Consider the following 21,087-nt stretch of genomic DNA (forward strand, 5'->3'; position numbering starts at 1 on the left):
GCTTTCCATACTAGCATGGGTTGGACGGTTCAACTGGGGTCTGGCAAGCCCGAAGGCTGCACCAGGCCAGTCAGATCTGGCAGTGTTTCTACAGCTGGATGCCCTTCCTAACGCCAACCACTCCGAGAGTGTAGTGGGTGATTTTATGTGCCACCGACACAGGTGCCAGATGATCTGGCATATATATATATATATATATATATATATATATATATAAATATAAATGAAAGAATGGAGTTGAACGACGAATTAACAAAATTCCTTTATTCTCGACATATGTTTCGAAGGCTGCATATTCCTAATTTCGAAGGAATAAGGGGTGCATTATGCCGGCTTCTCATCAGGAAAAACAAGGAACTTATGTCAGCATCAAGATGAACAAAATTCCTTCGAAATTAGGAATATGCAGCCTTCGACACATATGTCGAGAATAAAGGAATTTTGTTAATTCGTCGTTCAACTCCATTCTTTCATTTATTTGTATTAAAAAAACACAAATTTCCACACGAAAGTACGTGATCTCTGCTCTTGGCATGTAGCTTCAACCGTGTTTTTCTGATGTGAATTTGCTACCCAGGTATCGGTTAACCGAATTATCCATAATAAGATAATTCATTCAACTACTCATATATATATATATACATACATACATATACATAATCTTCATCATTTAACATCCATACTCCATGGGTAGTTTGGATGTTTTTTTTAAACATTTTGGTGCTGACATTACTAGTGAGAATCCCATACAGCTTGCAAGAATACAAACCCGGTGGGGTGGGGAGCGACTTTATGCTCACACACACAATCTTCATCATCATCATTTAACATTCATGTTCTATGGGTTGGATGGTTTAACAGGATCTGATGGACACAAGGACTGCACTGTGCTCCAGTTTCTTCTGTAGCACAGTTCCTATAGCTAGCTACCATTCCTAGCATCAACAGTCTTATAGAATGTACTGGGAGCTTTTTTTTTTATTTAAATTTTCATGCCAGCACCGCCTCGACTGGCTTCTGTGCCGGTGGCACATAAAAAGCACGAACCGATCGTGGCCGATGCCAGACCCCTCTGGCACGTAAAAAGCACCCACTACACTCGCGGAGGGGTTAGCGTTAGGAAGGGCATCCAGCTGTAGAAACACTGCCAGATCAGACTAGAGCCTGGAGCAGCCCCTGGCTCCCCAGACCCCGGTCGAACCGTCCAACCCGTGCTAGCACGGAAAACGGACGTTAAACGATGATGATGATGCCACCAGCATGAATGAGGTCCCATACAGTTTGTAGTAATATAAACCCCCAAGGAGTGGGGAACGATTTTATCCTAGGAAATAAGGAGCAAAGGGGGTAAAGTTTGAGAGAAAAGGCCTGGAGTAGAACAGGTTTCTTACTGTAGAAGAACCACATGGCTGCTTACACATGCATACACATACATTTATTTAATTTTCTTCATTGTCATCATTTAACATCCCTGTTCCTCAGGCTCAGTGCCTGCTTTGGTATGTTTTCTATGGTTGAATGCCCTTCCTAACACCAACCTATTTCTTTACTACCCACAAGGGGCTAAACACAGAGGGGACAAACAAGGACAGATAAACGGATTAAGTCAATTACATCGACCCCAGTGCGTAACTGGTACTTAATTTATCGATCCCGAAAGGATGAAAGGCTATCTTGGCAGAATTTGAACTCAGAACGTAGCGGCAGACGAAATACCTATTTCTTTACTACCCACAAGGGGCTAAACACAGAGAGGACAAACAAGGACAGACAAACGGATTAAGTCGATTACATCGACCCCAGTGCATAACTGATACTTAATCTATCGACCCCCGAAAGGATGAAAGGCAAAGTTGATCTCGGCGGAATTTGAACTCAGAACGTAACGGCAGATGAAATACGGCTATGCATTTCGCCCGGCGTGCTAACGTTTCTGCCAGCTCGCCACCTTCCTAACACCAACCACTTTACTGGGCACATCTCTCTTGCCACCAGCATTTATGAAGGATGCACTGCTGCCTGGAAGACTATAAGCCCCAAAGAGAGCCATTTTATGCTAGGAGACAAGGAATAGAGAGGGATAAAGTATGAGAGAAAAGGGCCAGAGTGGAACAGGTTTCTTGCTGTAGGGGTCTTCAAAATACATGATCATTTATTGTTCATGTTCCATGCTGGTATGGGTTTGAGGGATTGACAAGATATGCTATGGGTTCACGGACAGTATTGTACTCCAGTGACTGCTTTGGCATCGCTTCTATGATCAGATGCCATTCCCAACCACTTTACAACGTATACTGTGAGTGCTTTATACATGGTAACAGCTCTACTGAGGTCACCATGCAGCTTGCAAGACCCCATGGAAGGCCATTTTATACTAAGAAGAGCTGAGTAGGGAGGGGTAATGTAAGAGAGAAAAGACCCAGAGTGGATCAGGTTTCTTGTTGTAAGGGAGCTATTTAATAAATCTTCATCATTTTATGCCCATGTTCCATGCTGGCATGAGTTGGAGGATCTGATGGGCCCAAGGACTGTATTGTGCGCCAGTGTCTTCTGTAGCACAGTTTCTATGGCTAGCTACCCTTCCTAGCGTCAAGAACTTTACAGAATGTACTGGTGCTTTTTTTATTTTTTTATTTTCATACCTTCAGCATGAGTGAGGTTCCCTTACAACTTGCAAGAATACAAACCCGACACCAGCTATATGTTGTTTTTGTGCTACGTTGAAAATACCCAGAACATTCTGTAAAGTAGTTGGTATTAGCAAAGACATCCAGCTGTTGTGCTCCAGTGTGACTAGTTACCCTTCCTAACATTAACCCTTTTTATACCAACCCAGCTGCAGTTGCCTCTGGCTCTGTAGTATAAATGTCTTGTTTTCAAAAGTTCTGAATTAAAATCTTCCACCAAACCTTAGTCACAATTTATGTTCCTAACACCAGCTTAATGTTAACTAAGTTATTTTACTAAATTCTTTGTTATATTTAAGATTAACTGAAAGAAACACAGAGCATCTTGACAGAAATACGGTAACAAAAGTCACCATGATATTTTTAACCCTTTTGATATCAACCCAGCTGAAACCAGCTCTGTTGTACAAATGTCTTGTTTTCATAAATTTTGAATGAAAATCTTCCACCAAACCATAGTCACAATTTATGTTCCTAACACCAGCTTAATGATAACTAAGTTATTTTACTAAATTCCTTGTTTTACTTAAGATTAATTGAAAGAAACACAACTCATCTCAGCAAAAATGCGGTAACGAAAGGGTTAACAGCTTTACAGAACATAGTGGGTGCTTGTTAGCGCTTTTCGTTGACGGAAACTGAAAAAAGTCTTAATATGAGAATGTATGTGTCTGTGAGTCTGTCTGTGTGATTTCTTAAAACTCAAGAACTACCTAACTGATTTCATTCAAATTTTATATATACCTTACTTAGGGTCTATGCAGTGTCATGGGCCCCAAAAGTTTTCAACTTTTTGTCTAATGCGAGTTCGGAGCAATCTCTTATCCTTACATTATTTCAGTATTACATGTCAAAATTGCGCCAATACCTATTTCTTTATTACCCACAGGGGGCTAAACAAGGACAGACATAGGTATTAAGTCGATTACATCGACCCCAGTGCGTAACTGGTACTTAATTTATCGACCCCGAAAGGATGAAAGGATAAGTCGACCTCGGCGGAATTTGAACTCAGAACGTAGCGGCAGATGAAATACCTATTTCTTTACTACCCACAAGGGGCTAAACACAGAGGGGACTAACAAGGACAGACATAGGTATTAAGTTGATTACATCGACCCCAGTGCGTAACTGGTACTTAATTTATCGACCCTGAAAGGATAAGTCGACCTCGGCGGAATTTGAACTCTCAGCGTAACGCAGATGAAATACCGCTAAGCATTTCGCCCGGCACCATCTCTGTATTGTAATGTGAGATATTTTTTAGTTTAATACTGAAACTATTGTCTCATATATACATGCATACATACATACATACATATATATATATATATTTAGGCAAGTGTTTTCTACTATAGCCTCAGGCCAACCAAAGCCTTGTGAGTGGATTTGGTAGACGGAAACTGAAAGAAGCCCGTCATATATATGTATGTATGTGTTTATTCACCCCCCTCCTAACATTGCTTGACAACTGATGCTGGTGTGTTTATGTTGATGACAATGATGAGGCTAGTCTGCTTTGTTGGATGTGCAAGATCTGTATTTATGATAAAGTGCTGACATGTTGAGAGAAAATTAGACACAAGACAAAACAGATGTAGTCATCATCATTCATTTAGCGTCCGTTTTCCATGCTAGCATGGGTTGGACGGTTCAACTGGGGTCTGGGAAGCCAGAAGGCTGCATCAGGCCCAGTCTGATCTGGCAGTGTTTCTACGGCTGGATGCCCTTCCTAACACCAACCACTCCGTGAGTGTAGTGGGTGCTTTTTATGTGCCACTGGCACGGGTGCCAGGTGAGGCTGCCAACGGCCACGATTGGTTGGTGCTTTTTACATGCCACCAGCATGGAAGCCAGTCAAGGCGGCACTGGCATCACCCACTTTCGGATGGTGCATTTTATGTGCCACCAGCACGGGGGCCAGGTGAGGCTGGCAATGAATTAACACTAGTATGGCCCTGTGATGTAAATCAATGAGAATGGTTGTATGAAGAAGTGCTGATTGCCAAATGTGGGTAGAACTTGTGAAGAAGGAGGTTCAGGAAGACATGGGTTGAAGCAGTGAGGGCAGATCCCAAGATGTTGAGCCACTCAGGGGAAATGACAAAGGACTGAGATGATTGGCAATTCACTGTGCTCTGGAAGACCCATCCTCTTCAGTGAAAGTGGGGTCCTAAATGCATTATGTTTATTGGCCTGAAGAGTAGGCCTCCGACACCAGACTGCTCAGGGGCCCTAAATTCCATTTCCAAGACCAGCTCAAGGCCACTCTCCTGCACTGCTCCTATTTCTTTACTACCACAAGGGGCTAAACACAGAGAGGACAAACGGATTAAGTCGATTATATCGACCACAGTGCGTAACTGGTACTTAATTTATCGACCTCGAAAGGATGAAAGGCAAAGTCAACCTCGGCGGAATTTGAACTTAGGACGTAGTGGCAGACGAAATACCGTTAAGCATTTCACCTGGCCCGCTAACATTTCTGCCAGCTTGCCCCCTCTCCTGCACTGCTCCATTGACCCAAATACCTGGGACCACCCCAAAATGATGGCATGTCATCAACGGAATGGACCAGATGGAGAATATAAGACGTCAGAGACACAAAGAGGGGTGTGCACTTTCCCATCCCCTGTGATAAATGCCCCCGACTCTTCTATACAGCCCTTGGCCTGAACTGCCTCAGGCACAGGTACCCTTTACATCCATCATGATGAAGAGGCCCAATCACTCACTACAGATTAGCTACTCGGATACATGTTAATGCCACCACTGATGACAATGATACATTCACTGGGCCTTGCTCCTGCACCCAATGTGTCCCCATCAAGCCTTCCCTGCCTCTCATTTTCCAAACACCTATCCCTCTACCCTTTTACTCAGCTGTTATAATCATCTGAGGACAGAATATGCATACCCCTCATTTCCCCCTTGAGGTACCAGTTTTTAAACCGCTCCTTAGAACCACTTCCTTTTACGACCCATCCCTTATTCTTAGTATCGTCCCTTCCTAATCACCCCTTCCTGTGCTTCTTGGATACATTACTGGATTATCATTACCTTATGTTTAACAATCTCTCTTATCTGCTGTCTTTCTCATCATCCTGACATATCCTAGCTTCATGAAGTGCATCCAGCTGTAGAAAACTTCCCCAAGACGCTCTTCCCATGTAAGTATGGGATAAGTTGGAGTAGGCATGGCTGTGTGGTAAGATGCTTGCTTTTCAACCACATGCTTCTGGGTTCAGTCCCACTGCATGGCACCTCAGGCCAACTGAAGCCTTCATCATCATCATCATCATTTAACGTCCGCTTTCCATGCTAGCATGGGTTGGACGGTTCAACTGGGGTCTGGGGAGCCCGAAAGCTGCACCAGTCCAGTCAGATCTGGCAGTGTTTCTACAGCTGTATGCCCTTCCTAACGCCAACCACTCCGAGAGTGTAGTGGGTGATTTTATGTGCCACCGACACAGGTGCCAGACGAGGCTGGCAAACGGCCACGCTCGGATGGTGTTTTTTATGTGCCACCGACACAGGTGCCAGACGAGGCTGGCAGACGGCCATGCTCGGATGGTGTTTTTATGTGCCACCGACACAGGTGCCAGATGAGGCTGGCAAACGGCCACGCTCGGATGGTGCTTGTTACGTGCCCACAGCACGGAGGCCAGTCGATGCGGTACTGGCTATGGCCACGTTCGGATGGTTTTATTGTGTGCCACGTGCCACCGGCACTGGTACCACAAAGATACAAATTCCATTGATGTTCATCTATTTTGATTTGTTTTGATTTGATTTTCACTTGCCTCAACAGGTCTTCACAAGTGTCACAAGAAGGAAGGTATGCACAGGTGGACTGACTACGTCCCAGGTAGGGGCCATGGGTTATGGCCTGACTAGTCTTGCCGGGTCTTCGGATGGTGTGTTTTATGTGCCACCGACACAGGTGCTAGATGAGGCTGGCGAACGACCACGATCGGATGGTGTTTGTCATGTGCCCACCGCACTGACTACAGCACTGATGGATTTCTTGTGTGCCACAGGCACTGGTACCACAAGATACAAATTCCATTGATGTTCATCTATTTTGTCTATTTTGATTTTGATTTGATTTTCACTTGCCTCAACCGGTCTTCACAAGTGTCACAAGAAGGAAGGTATGCACAGGTGGACTGACTAGTCTTGCGGGTCTTCGGAAGGTGTTTTTATGTGCCACCGACACAGGTGCCAGATGAGGCTGGCGAACGGCCATGATCGGATGGTGTTTGTTACGTGCCCACAGCACGGAGGCCGGTCGATGCGGAACTGGCTACGGCCACGTTCGGATGGTTCTCATGTGTGCCACCGGCACTGGTACCACAAAGTGTGTGCCACCGGCACTGGTACCACAAAGATACAGATTCCATTGATGTTCATCTATTTTGATTTGTTTTGATTTTGATTTTCACTTGCCTCAACAGGTCTTCACAAGTGTCACCAGAAGGAAGGTATGCACAGGTGGACTGACTACGTCCAGGTAGGGGCCATGGGTTATGGCCTGACTAGTCTTGCCGGGTCTTCGGATGGTGTGTTTTATGTGCCACCGACACAGGTGCTAGATGAGGCTGGCGAACGACCACGATCGGATGGTGTTTGTCATGTGCCCACAGCACGGAGGCCAGTCGATGCGGTACTGGCTACGGCCACTTTCGGATGGTTTTCTCTTGTGTGCCACCGGCACTGGTACCACAAAGATACAAATTCCATTGATGTTCATCTATTTTGATTTGTTTTGATTTGATTTTGATTTTGATTTTCACTTGCCTCAACAGGCCTTCACAAGTATCACAAGGAGGAAGGTATGCACAGGTGGATGACTACGTCCCAGGTAGGGGCCATGGTTTATGGCCTGACTAGTCTTGCCGGGTCTTCGGATGGTGTTTTTATGTGCCACCGACAACAGGTGCTAGATGAGGCTGGCGAACGGCCACGACCGGATGGTGTTTGTTATGTGCCCACAGCACGATGGCCAGGATGCCCTGGTACTGACTATGGCCACGTTCGGATGGATTCTTGTGTGCCACCGGCACTGGTACCACAAAGATACAAATTCCATTGATGTTCATCTATTTTGATGTTGCACGGAATCTGAAAGAAGCCCATTGTGTATATATATATATATATGTATGTATATATACACATACAAACATGTGTTTGTGTCTTTGTGTCTGTCTGTTCCCCACCACTGCTTGACAACCAGTGTTGGTGTGTTTATGTCCCCGTAAATTAGTGGTTTGGCAAAAGAACTGATAGAATAAGAACTTGACTTGAGAAAAATATAAGTTCTGCAGGCAATTCTTTTGACTAAAATTCCTCAAGGTGATGCCCCAGCATGGCCACAGTCTACTGGCTGAAACAAGCAAGGAAAAAAAAGAGAACAAGATTAAATTGATGGTGGTGATGATTCAGTTTATAATTGCTTTGCTCTGCTGCCCTGGGTTGGACAGACTTTAGTGTCTCACCTCACATCTTTGTCCTTCTTCACCAGGGGCACAGCTAATTAAAACTGAAACAAATGCACACACACACACATGTATGTATATATATATATATATATATATATATATATATTGTCCAACCCATGCTAGCATGGAGAACGGACGCTAAATGATGATGATGATATATATATATATATATGTGCAGGTGGCACGTAAAAAGCACCCACTACACTCATGGAGTGGTTGGCGTTAGGAAGGGCATCCAGCTGTAGAAACATTGCCAGATAAGACCGGAGCCTAGTGCAGCCTTCTGGCTTCCCAGATCCCCGGTCGAACCGTCCAACCCATGCTAGCATGGAGAACGGATGTTAAACGATGATGATGATGATGATATATATATATGACCACTCCATCTGAGGCTTTGCTTTAGCACAGGAGCTTCTATACTTTCACACCAAGAGCCTTCCAATATTTCAAGATCACTGATGCAGTCCTTTCACTTAATGCCATAGATCCCTCTGAGGCACATCTGATGGAAACGTCCCAGTTGTTTAAGGTGGTATCGATATGTGACCCACGTCTCGCAGGCATAGAGAAGAGAAGGGGGCACACATGCCTTGTACACCTTTTATCTTTGTCTTTCTGCATATGTCTTGTCGACTCCAGAGGCGCTTTTCTAGCCTTCCGAGAGCAACACTTGCTTTCCTAATTCTATATGGAATTTCATCATCCAAATTGCTATATCTATTAATAGTCAGGATGAAGGATTCAAGGATGCCAAAACAACTCTTTTATGGAGAGTTAGCTAAAGGAGAACGACCTCCACATAAACCAAAAAAGAGGTATAAGGACTTGAAGGCTTCCTTAAGAGATGCTTGCATCTCTCCTGACACATGGGAAGGCATAGCTATTGATCGTAGCAGGTGGAGAAGGATTGTGCATGAGGGGACAGCCACTTTTGTGAAATCTCGAGTTGCACATGAGAAAGTAAGGAGGGATGTCAGGAAGGGCATCGTTGTTACACTTCCAGAAGGGAAGGGTTTTCCTATGATGCTGACATGCAGTGTCTGTGCAAGACCCTGCCTCAGTAAAGCTGGACTCAAGAGTCATCTTCGTAGTCATAAAACGAGACAGATGAGTGACAACCTGACCACTGGTGGTGGTGTTACACACCATACTAATCATATCTGTCGGGCATGTGGAAGAGAGTGTAATTCAGCAGGAGGACTTAAAAGACATGCAAAAGTACATGAAACCCAGTTACAACTACAGGCGGCTATTACCGGTAAAGGTTTTAGTTGCCAATTCTGTACAAGACATTGTAGATCTTTAGCTGGGCTAAAAAGTCACATTCGGTCACAGCACCAGTAATAGTTAAGCTTCGTGCAATGGCCATACTCGATAACGAGGGGGCAGCCATGATATATCTTTATATATAAAAGTGAAGTTGTGTGTCTGTCTCCTACGATTTAGATTCCTAACTACTCCCACATTTTGCAGTGCAGTTTAACCAAAACTGGGTATCTTAGTCATGATTCATATCGAGCCCTTCTGGGTATTAGCGCGCGTCTACGATTTTAAAAATAATTTACCATCATTTTTTTCCATTTTAATGCATTTTTTCGCTATTATATAAGGGAAGTAACTCTCTAAAAATGTCTACGATGAGTCAACGATTTAAAAAAAATTTACCACCATTTTTTGGCTATAACTCTCTAAAAATGCTTATATAGTTATTTCCCTTACAAACCCGAGCAACGCCGGGCGATACTGCTAGTATATATATATATTCTTTTACTTGTTTCAGTCATAAATGTGTGTCTGTGCATGTTCCGCCTCCGCCGTTTGATAACCGCTGTTGGTTTGTTTACCCCCCTGCAACCTAGTGGTTTGGCAAAAGAGACCCTTAGGCTAAGTACCAGGCTTTAAAAAATGTATTGATTTGTTTGACTGGAAACCCTTCAAGGCAGAGCTCCAGCATGGCCGCAATCAAGCGAGAAAAAAAAGAGATAGACTACATTATCCAATATACCCTTTATATTATTTCTATTCAGAAGATAGAGTGTGGTTCGTGGAGACCTGGCTGTTATTTCTAGCATATCGTCTGATCACATGCTGACTACCTCGTTTGAATCGTGGCGCCAACACCAACACCTCATATATGAATAAACATGTATTTGAATGTGTATATCTACATGTGTGAAAATTAATTGCGGGAGAGCCAGAAGGATGAACCTTTGCTCCCTACTTCGCTAGAAATGATAGCTAAAATTATAACCTTTTTTGTGAGTGTTAAACAAAGAAGGTATGTATCGGGTGTGTGTGTGTGTGTGAAACCTGCATTCCCTGTGTTGATAAAACATGTTGGTCCTTTCTAATATTTTGGGCTCATTATACGGTGTGATCTCATTGGGTCCCTTTGAATAGGTGACTCTGGGATTTATTTATGTGTGCTTGTGGCACTACTTTCAGTTTCTGTCTACCAAATCCAGTCACAAGGCTTTGGTCAACCCGAAGCTATAATACAAGACATATGCCCAAGGTGCCACGCAGTGGGACTGAACCCAGAATCTCCTGGTTGGCAAGCAATCTTCTTACTACACTACCACGCCCCTGCTTGTCCACGCCATGCATACTCTTTACTTGTTTCAGTCATTTGACTGCGGCCATGCTGGAGCACTGCCTTTAGTCGAGCAAATTGACCCCAGGACTTATTCTTTGCAAGCCTTATTCTATCGGTCTCTTAGTACTTTCTATCGGTCTCTTAGTACTTATTCTATCGGTCTCTTTTTGCCGAACCGCTAAGTTACGGGGATGTAAACACACCAGCATCAGTTGTCAAGCGATGTTGGGGGGGGGGACAAACACACACACACACACACACATACATATATATACGATGGGATTCTATCAGTTTCCATCTGCCAAATCCACTCACAAGGCTTTGGTCGGCCCGAGGCTATAGCAGCAGACACTTGCCCAAGGTGCCACACAGTGGGACTGAACCCAGAACCATGTGGTTGGTAAGCAAGCTACATACCACACAGCCACTTATATATATATATATATATATACGACGGGCTTCTTTCAGTTTCCGTATACCAAATCCACTCACAAGGCTTTGGTCGGCCCGAGGCTATAGCAGCAGACACTTGCCCAAGGTGCCACGCAGTGGGACTGAACCCAGAACCATGTGGTTGGTAAGCAAGCTACGTACCACACAGCCACTCCTGTGCCATCTGGAATTTCATTAAAAAATATTTATTTTTGCGAAAGTTATGAGGAAACAAAGTTTGGGTGGGGGAACACTTGTGTAGGTATGCCAAACGAAGCTCTAGTCTGGCGCTCGGGTCGATGAAATCAACTAGCCCCTCCCTTAAAGTTTCGGGCCTTTAAAGGATTATTATCCCTAGAAAGGATTGTTATTATTGACGAGAATGGTGCGAGTGAACGGGCCTTCCCTGATCATATGCCTGCAGTTGGAAAAGAGGAACGGAAAAAAAGGCACCTGCCCCAAAAGTCAGGGTACCCATAGTTTTTATGGGGCTTTTGTATGAGCAACCCTCGAATGTCTCCCTATTGAGGATTACACATTGTTGGGTTTTTTCTTTAAATTTTGATAGTCTTGTTTACACACAAAGCCCTCACAACACACACACACACTCCTGGGTCTATATCATCGAATAGTCCCCTCCACACAAATTTCAGGCCTTGTGCCTATAGTATAAAGGGTTCTTATTATTATTGTTACGTTCTGAGTTCAAATTCCACCGTGGTCAACTTTGCCTTTCATCCTTTCAGGGTCAATTAAATAAGTACAGTTGTGAAGACCTGTTGAGGCAAGTGAACATCAAAAAAAAAAAAATCAATATTGAAATAGTTCAACATCAATGGAAATTGTAGCTGTGATACCAGTGCCGGTGGCACGTAAGAACCATCTCAACGTGACCGTTGCCAGCACCGTCCTGACTGGCCTCTGTGCCGGTGGTACGTAAAAAGCACCATCTGATCGTGGCCGTTTGGCAGCCTCGTCTGGCACGTAAAAAGCACCATCCGATCGTGGCCATTTGGCAGCCTCGTCTGGCACGTAAAAAGCACCATCCGATCGTGGCCGTTTGGCAGCCTCGTCTGGCACGTAAAAAGCACCATCCGATCGTGGCCGTTTGGCAGCCTCGTCTGGCACGTAAAAAGCACCATCCGATCGTGGCCGTTTGGCAGCCTCGTCTGGCACGTAAAAAGCACCATCCGATCGTGGCCGTTTGGCAGCCTCGTCTGGCACGTAAAAAGCACCATCCGATCGTGGCCGTTTGGCAGCCTCGTCTGGCACGTAAAAAGCACCATCCGATCGTAGCCGTTTGGCAGCCTCGTCTGGCACGTAAAAAGCACCATCTGATCGTGGCCGTTTGGCAGCCTCGTCTGGCACGTAAAAAGCACCATCCGATCGTGGCCGTTTGGCAGCCTCGTCTGGCACGTAAAAAGCACCCACTACACTCAGGGAGTGGTTGGCATTAGGAAGGGCATCCAGCTGTAGAAACACTGCCAGATCAGACTGGGCCTGGTGCAGCCTTCGGGCTTCCCAGACCCCAGTTGAACCGTCCAACCCATGCTAGCATGGAAAACGGACATTAAACGATGATGATGATGATTAATCACTGGGGTCGATGTAATCGACTTAATCCCCTTGTCTGTCCTTGTTTGTCCCCTCTATGTTTAGCCTGCTATGGGCAATAAAAAAATAAATTATTATTATTATTAAAGTCGTGAGCTGGCAGAATCGTTAGCGTGTTGGATGAAATGCTTAACAGTATTTCATCTGCCGTTACATTCTGAGTTCAAATTCCTCCGAGGTCAACTTTGCCTTTCATCATTTCAGGGTCGATAAATTAAATACCTATTTCTTTATTACCCACAAGGGGCTAAACACAGAGGGGACAAACAAGGACAGACATAGGTATTAAGTCGATTACATTGACCCCAGTGCGTGACTGGTACTTAATTTATCGACCCCGAAAGGATGACAGGCAAAGTCGACCTCGGCGGAATTTGAACTCAGAACGTAACGCAGACGAAATACCTATTTCTTTACTACACACAGAGGGGACAAACAAGGACAGACATAGGTATTAAGTCGATTACATCGACCCCAGTGCGTAACTGGTACTTAATTTATCGACCCCGAAAGGATGACAGGCAAAGTCGACCTCGGCGGAATTTGAACTCAGAACGTAACGCAGACGAAATACCTATTTCTTTACTACACACAGAGGGGACAAACAAGGACAGACATAGGTATTAAGTCGATTACATTGACCCCAGTGCGTGACTGGTACTTAATTTATCGACCCTGAAAGGATGACAGGCAAAGTCGACCTCGGCGGAATTTGAACTCAGAACGTAACGCAGACGAAATACCTATTTCTTTACTACACACAGAGGGGACAAACAAGGACAGACATAGGTATTAAGTCGATTACATCGACCCCAGTGCGTAACTGGTACTTAATTTATCGACCCCGAAAGGATGACAGGCAAAGTCGACCTCGGCGGAATTTGAACTCAGAACGTAACGCAGACGAAATACCTATTTCTTTACTACACACAGAGGGGACAAACAAGGACAGACATAGGTATTAAGTCGATTACATCGACCCCAGTGCGTAACTGGTACTTAATTTATCGACCCCGAAAGGATGACAGGCAAAGTCGACCTCGGCGGAATTTGAACTCAGAACGTAGTGGCAGACGAAATACCGCTAGGCATTTCGTCCTGCATGCTAACGTTTCTGCCAGCTTGATAAATTAAATACCAGTGACGCACTGGGGTTGATGTAAGCGACTCATCTCCCCTCCCCTAAAATTGCTGCCTTTGTGGAAAAATTTGAAACCATTATCATTATTAATGGCAGAACCATTAGCACGCTAGACAAAAATGCTTAGCGGCATTTCGACTTTATGTTCTAAGTTCAAATTCTGCCATGATCGTCTTTGCCCTTCATCCTTTCAGAGTCGATAAAATAAGTACCAGTTTGGCACTGGGGTTGATATAATTGCCTTTCCCACCTCCCCTGGAATTGCTGGCCCTGTGCCAGAATTATTATTAAGGTAGCAAGCTGGCAAAATCATTAGCATGCCGGACAAAATTCTTAGCGACATTTCATCCATACGTTCTGAGTTCAAATTCCTTCGAGGTCGTCTTTGCCTTTCATCCTTTTGAAGTCGATATGCGCAGGAGTGGCTGTGTGGTAAGTAGCTTGTTTACCAACCACATGGTTCCGGGTTCAGTCCCACTGCGTGGCGCCTTGGGCAAGTGTCTTCTACTATAGCCTCGGGCCGACCAAAGCCTTGTGAGTGGATTTTGTAGACGGAAACTGGAAGAAGCCCGTCGTATATATGTATATATATATATATGCATGTTTGTGTGTCTGTGTCTGTCCCCCTAGCATTCCTTGACAACCGATGCTGGTGTGTTTATGTCCCCGTCACTTAGCGGTTCGGCAAAAAAGATCGATAGAATAAGTACTGGGCTTACAAAGAATAAGTCCCGGGGTCGAGTTGCTCGATTAAAGGCAGTGCTCCAGCATGGCCGCAGTCAAATGACTGAAACAAGTAAAAGAGATATATGTATGTATGTGTTTGTGTGTCTATGTTTGTCCCTCCCAACATCACTTGACAACCGATGCCGGTGTGTTTATGTCCCCGTAACTTAGCGATTCGGCAAAAGAGACCGATAGAATACGTACTAGGCTTACAAAGATTAAGTCCTGGGGTCGATTTACTCGACTAAATGCGGTGCTCCAGCATGGCCACAGTCAAAGGATCTTTTCGGTTTGAATGGCAGTTTTTTTCTAGCGGTGTCATATAAAATTGTCACCCATAATTATGACCCTAGTATCGATCTATTGCATTTCAATCTGTTTTAGGGTTAGGGGTGGGGGGAAGGGTATCTTTTTTTCTTCGCAAATGTAAATAAACCCAATCTGTTTCTTAAACGAGGGACATATTCATACGGCACAGAATGTTTTTTTTAAACCACAGTAGACGTCATTGATTGGTTGAAATTGCAGGAATTGAAGAAAAAAAACAAATATCTTAGAAACCATAGAATTTTCTCAATAAAGCCAAGAGAAAAAGATGTTGGCGATCTTTCGTCTCTAGTAGACCTTTCCGTCGATTTCCGTAAAAAAATTTATTTTTTTTTACATATGGGCTTGCGGGAACTTTTGAAGTAATGAGAGCGAAAGAGACTAAGAGAAAGCGATTGTATGACGAGGGAAGTTCTTTTGAAGTTACCGTGCATGTGAAGCATTGATGTACATGTGTGTGTGTGTGTGTTTGATGGGGTGTGGGAGACAGACAGTATGTTGTGTAAGTGAAGTGCTTCTGTTAGTGTGTGTGAAGAGACAGAGTAATGTGTGAAAGAAAGAGATAACTGAAATTTTTTACTCGGTGTATATGTATGTATATTACTTCAAAAGTTCCCGCAAGCCCATATGTAAAAAAAAAAATTTTTTTACGGAAATCGACGGAAAGGTCTACTAGAGACGAAAGATTGCCAAAGATGTTTTTTAAACATATTAGTAATTTATAATAATAGTAAATAAGTCTAATTTCTGTCTGTGCCTCCACAGATATTTATAAAACACATTCTACCAGTATACGAAGTTTAAAAGTATTTAGTTAACTAGAAATGATGTTAAAAAACTGACGTTCAAACCGAAAAGATCCATGGTTTTTACCTCAATAGACGTCATTGATTGGTTGAAATTGCAGAAAAAAACACAGCAATTATCTTACAAACTATAGAATTTTCTCAATAAAGCCAAGAGAAAAAGATGTTTTATAAACACATTCTACCAGTATACGAAGTTTAAAAGTGTTTAGTTACGTGGAAATTATGTTAAAAAAACTGCCGTTCAAACAGAAAAGATCCAAATTATGTAATGTTTTCATGCCGTTTTTTTTTTAATATATTTTTGTGACTCCTGAGGATTTCTGACTGGTGTTTCTAGCAGCTGAGACACTCCTTTGTTGACTAGTAATTATTATAATAATAGTAAATAAGTCTGTAGTTTCTGTCTGTGCCTCCACAGATATTTATAAAACAAACAAAAACAGATTTAAAGATATGACCTTTTTTTTTTGTTATTGAACGACGTTACTAGGTTGTGACGGTCGTAGGAGGATCTGGTCTGCCTTCCCTCCCCCTCTCATCGATTCTCTCTCTATCTATCTACACCCTTCCCCTCCTTTTGTCTGCCTTATTCCCTCTTCTCTAACCCCCTCTCTCCTTTCTACCTCCCTTTTTCTTTTCCCTCTCTATCTGCTTATCTATTTACCCTTCTCTTTCTCTCTCGTTTTTCGTCGTCTGCCTTTTAACTATTTTCCTCTCTTTCTCTCTCTCTGCCTTTCTGATCTCTTCTTCCCCCGTCTCTCTCACAGCCTTTCTGATCTCCTCTTCCCCCTCTCTCTCTCTCAGCCTTTCTGATCTCCTCTTCCCCCTCTCTCGTTTTGTTCTTTTCTCCCTCCTCTCTACCGTTCTGATCTTTCTTTCTCTTTTCTCTCACCTCCTCTTTTTGTCCTTCCCTTTCCCCACTTTCTGTTTATCCCACTCCCACCTCCTCCTTTACCTCCTCGTTCTCGCCTTCATTTCTGTCTTCTTTCTCTCTATCTCTCCTCCACGCTCCTCTTTCTTCTCTCTCTCTCCTGCACGCTCCTCTTTCTTCTCTCTCTCTCTCTCTCTCTGTGCCTTCTTTATATCCTCCCACAACCTCCTCCACTTTCTCTCCTACCGTCTCTCTTTCCCCCTCCTACCTCACGCTACTTATTTCTCTCCTACCTTCTCTTCTGGTTTTCCCATTCTCCACCTTCTCTTTCTCTTCGCCTTTCTGTGTGTCATTCTATCTCTCTTTCCTCACTCACTCCCTCTCTCTCTCTCCCTGCCTTTCCTTCTCCCTTTTTCCCTCGTTTTTCTAATTTTCCTTCCTTCCTTTCACTCGCTTAACGTGTTTTGTATGTGCTTAACTGTTCTGGTGTCCTGCCGAAGAAGGGAATGCGCCGGAGTACAAACTGTACGTAAAATAATAATAATAATAATGCTCTCTCTTTTACTCTCTTTTACTCTCTTTTACTTGTTTCAGTCATTTGTCTGTGGCCCATGCTGGAGCACCGCCTTTAGTCGAGCAAATCGACCCCGGGACTTATTCTTTTTGTAAGCCCAGTACTTATTCTATCGGTTTCTTTTTGCCGAACCGCTAAGTGACGGGGACGGGACGTAAACACACCAGCAATGCTAGGGGGACAAACACAGACACACAAACATATACACACACACTTATATATGTTTTGTGTGTCTGTGTTTGTCCCCCTAGCATTGCTGGTGTGTTTACGTCCCCGTCACTTAGCGGTTCGGCAAAAGAGACCGATAGAATAAGTACTGGGCTTACAAAGAATAAGTCCCGGGCCTGTCGTATATATATATATATATATATATATATATATATATATACGACAGGCTTTTTTCAGTTTCCATCTACCAAATCCACTCACAAGGCATTGGTCGGCCCGGGGCTATAGTAGAAGACACTTGCTCAAGGTGCCACACAGTGGGACTGAACCCGGAACCATGTGGTTCGTTAGCAAACTACTTGCCACACAGCCACTCCTGCGCCTAATAATAATAATAATAATAATTTGTTTCTTTACTACCCACAAGGGGCTAAACACGGACGGGACAAACAAAGACAGACAAACGGATTAAGTCGATTATATCGACCCCAGTGCGTAACTGGTACTTAATTTATCGACCCCCGAAAGGATGAAAGGCAAAGTCGACCTCGGTGACTTTCTGTTATAGGTTCAAGGCCTGAAATATCGATAACAATGCGTAAAATAATAATAGTAATAACAACAACAACTTTGTTATTAAACACTCGCATTCACACAGGACGGGGCTTCTTTCCAGTTTCCAAGTACCAAATCCACCCGCAATGTACTTTGCCCACGGTACCAGACAATGCTACTCGAACCAGGAACCATGTGGTTGAGACGTAAGACTTCTTAACACACGACCACGCCTGCGTCGGAATACGAAAAGTAATCCAATTTACTCTCTCTCATATACACACACACACACATTTTTCGATTGTGGGGCATAAGTACGAAGACCTGCTGGGTGGAGGGTAAAGAATACGCGCGCCACCCGTTTCTGGCGTAACCCCAAACCGAACCCTAACCGCCGTGTTTGCGTATTTCTTTACCTACGCTGATTGCTGTATGTACATCGTTCGCACCTGTATATCCACTGTATATATTTGGAAGAAAATATCTTTATATATAAAAAGTGAAGTTGTGTGTCTGTCTCCTACGATTTAGATTCCTAACTACTCCCACATTTTGCGGTGCAGTTTAACCAAAACCGGGTATCTTATAGTCGTGATTCATATCGAGTCCTTCTGGGTATTAGCGCGCGTCTACGATGAGTCTACGATTTTAAAAATAATTTACCATAATTTTTTTTCCATTTTAATGCATTTTTTCGCTATTATATAAGGGAAGTAACTCTAAAAATGTCTACGATGAGTCAACGATTTAAGAAAAAAATTACCATAATTTTTTTTCCATTTTTAATGCATTTTTTTGCTATTCTTTTTGGCTATAACTCTCTAAAAATGCTTATATAGTTATTTCCCTTACAAACCCGAGCAACGCCGGGCGATACTGCTAGTATATGATAAACGGGTGGAAATCGAAGGCCTTAAGACAATATTAGGCGATCCTTCGTCTCCCCAGACACAATATAATCTATGCGCTTATTTGCTTAGCTTTTATTTTACACTCCCGTCTTTACAGCAATTTTCTTTCTGCGTATCTACCCTCGTTCATTACTTCCTGTATTTTTTTACAGAACTCTTATATAAGAAAATACGACTTATCCATTGTCTGGGGGGTTGTTTAACGTTTCTCCTTCTCTGGGACTTTAAGAGTACCGGTTTTTTTGGGTTTTTTTTTAAGGGGAAACGGATCGAACTCATATACTCTCCCGTCTTATCTATCTCAGCTTCTAACTCGCTTTTTTTGAGTTTTGGTTTTCGTTTTATTTCCGTTTTAGTTCGTTAAAATATCATCGCACCTTGGTTATTAATTTGTTTCGTTTTTATGATGGATTGAAAATTTTATCCTATTTTGTTCGAGTGTGTAAGATATGATTGATTGATTGATTCATTCTAGTTTCAGCTTATGAGCTGTGGCCATGCTGGGGCACCGCCATTATCTATATATATAGGGTAAATGTTTTTTATTTTTCATTCCCTTTCAGAATTACAACTATTAGTGGTTTGTAGTTTAACTACTATTTCTAGCGAGTCAAATGTCCTATTATGGCCATCTCTTATGCGTTTAAATGTACACTATGTAGTTGAACTAGGGACAGCTGATAAAGGGGATTTTTCCTTGTGTAGTTTGTCTAGTACTCTGTTTTTTTCTTTGTAAAAAAAAAAGGTCCGTTCCATGCTTGTTTTTACGTTTTGGTTCCCGTTGAGTTCTGCGTCTATTTGTGGTGTCCTGTACTCACGTATATATATTTATATATGCATGTATATATACATGTAGATGTAGGTACGTACATATATGTATGTATGTACTGCATATATTTTATTTATTACACTATATATATATATATATATATATATATATATATATAATTCTTATGCACATCGTGTATTGGGTGTAAGAATTTCGTTTTGTGGCCACGTGGGTGTGTGTATGTATGTATATATATATATATATATATATATGGTGTGAGAGATTTCCCCAAAATTCTAAGATGTGGATCTTCTATAAACGCATGTATCTGTGTACACATACGCTCTCTCTCTCTCTCTCTCTCGCTTTCCCTCTCCGTACGTGTGTGTATGTGGAAAGCTTTTGATTAGGGATCCACAGTATGTCATAGGAATCTTCGCATGTATTATAGTTAATTTAGGGTGCTTCAGTAGCCACCCCTATCCCGACAAGACGTCGTATTCCTCGAACAGAAAGACGGAATCCAGATAGTCTTTCACCAGAATAACAGACAACTGGATCATTCCTATCTCTCTCTCTCTCTCTCTGACCTCTTCGGTTTAAATAAATTATTGCACTTTTACTTTGGTATTGAGTGCTTTAGCTGGAAAATTTATCAGTATTTTTAGTAGAATACATGTTTATTAAACTTTTACAAGGCGTAGGAATGGCTGTGTGGTAAGTAGCTTGCTTACGAACCACATGGTTCCGGGTTCAGTCCCACTGCATGGCACCTTGAGGCAAGTGTCTTCTACTATAGCCTCGGGCCGACCAAAGTGAATTTGGTAGACGGAAACTGAAAGAAGCCCGTCGTATATATATATATGTATGTTTGTGTGTCTGTTTGTCCCCTTAGCGGTTCGGCAAAAGAGACTGATAGAATAAGTACCAGGCTTACAATGAGTAAGTCTAGGGGACAAAATTCCTGCCTTTCACAAACTGAAAGTAGCCTGTCGTATATATATATAAATTACCGAAGTTATTCTTGTTGCTTATATACATATGTGTGTATGTTTGTGTGTCTGTGTTTGTACCCCCGCTTGACAACTGATGGTGTTGTGTTTACGTCCCTGTAACTTAGCGGTTCGGCCAAAGAGACCGATAGAATAAGTACTAGGCTTACAAAGAATAAGTCCTGGGGGGTCGATTTGCTCGACTAAAGGTGGTGCCCCAGCATGGCAACAGCCAAATGACTGAAACAAGTAAAAGAATAAAAGAATAAGAACACTTCTTACCACACAGCCATATATATATATATATATATCTATATATATGTATGTATGTATAACTTTTTAAAATCCATATACTCTTTACTCTTTTACTTGTTTCAGTCATTTGACTGCGGCCATGCTGGAGCACTGCATTCA

The 21,087-nt window shown here is 42.9% G+C and overlaps 1 protein-coding gene across 3 annotated transcripts in view; it reads left to right on the forward strand.

The window, feature by feature from the left end:
* The window catches only part of LOC115225098 (CCR4-NOT transcription complex subunit 3), a 100,016-nt gene that overhangs the window by 4,384 nt on the left and 74,545 nt on the right, over positions 1-21,087 (forward strand). Inside the window, exon 1 of one of the 3 annotated variants that reach the window (XM_036514408.1) lies at positions 17,123-17,229. The exons of the other annotated variants lie outside the window; for them this stretch is intronic. Coding sequence (XP_036370301.1) covers positions 17,211-17,229 — 19 coding nt within the window. The 5' untranslated portion in view covers positions 17,123-17,210. Of the gene's footprint in view, positions 1-17,122; positions 17,230-21,087 lie in introns of those variants that run through there. 3 annotated transcript variants of the gene reach the window in all.

The sequence above is a fragment of the Octopus sinensis genome, linkage group LG27 (genome assembly GCF_006345805.1).
Source record: "Octopus sinensis linkage group LG27, ASM634580v1, whole genome shotgun sequence".
Classification (NCBI taxonomy): domain Eukaryota; kingdom Metazoa; phylum Mollusca; class Cephalopoda; order Octopoda; family Octopodidae; genus Octopus; species Octopus sinensis.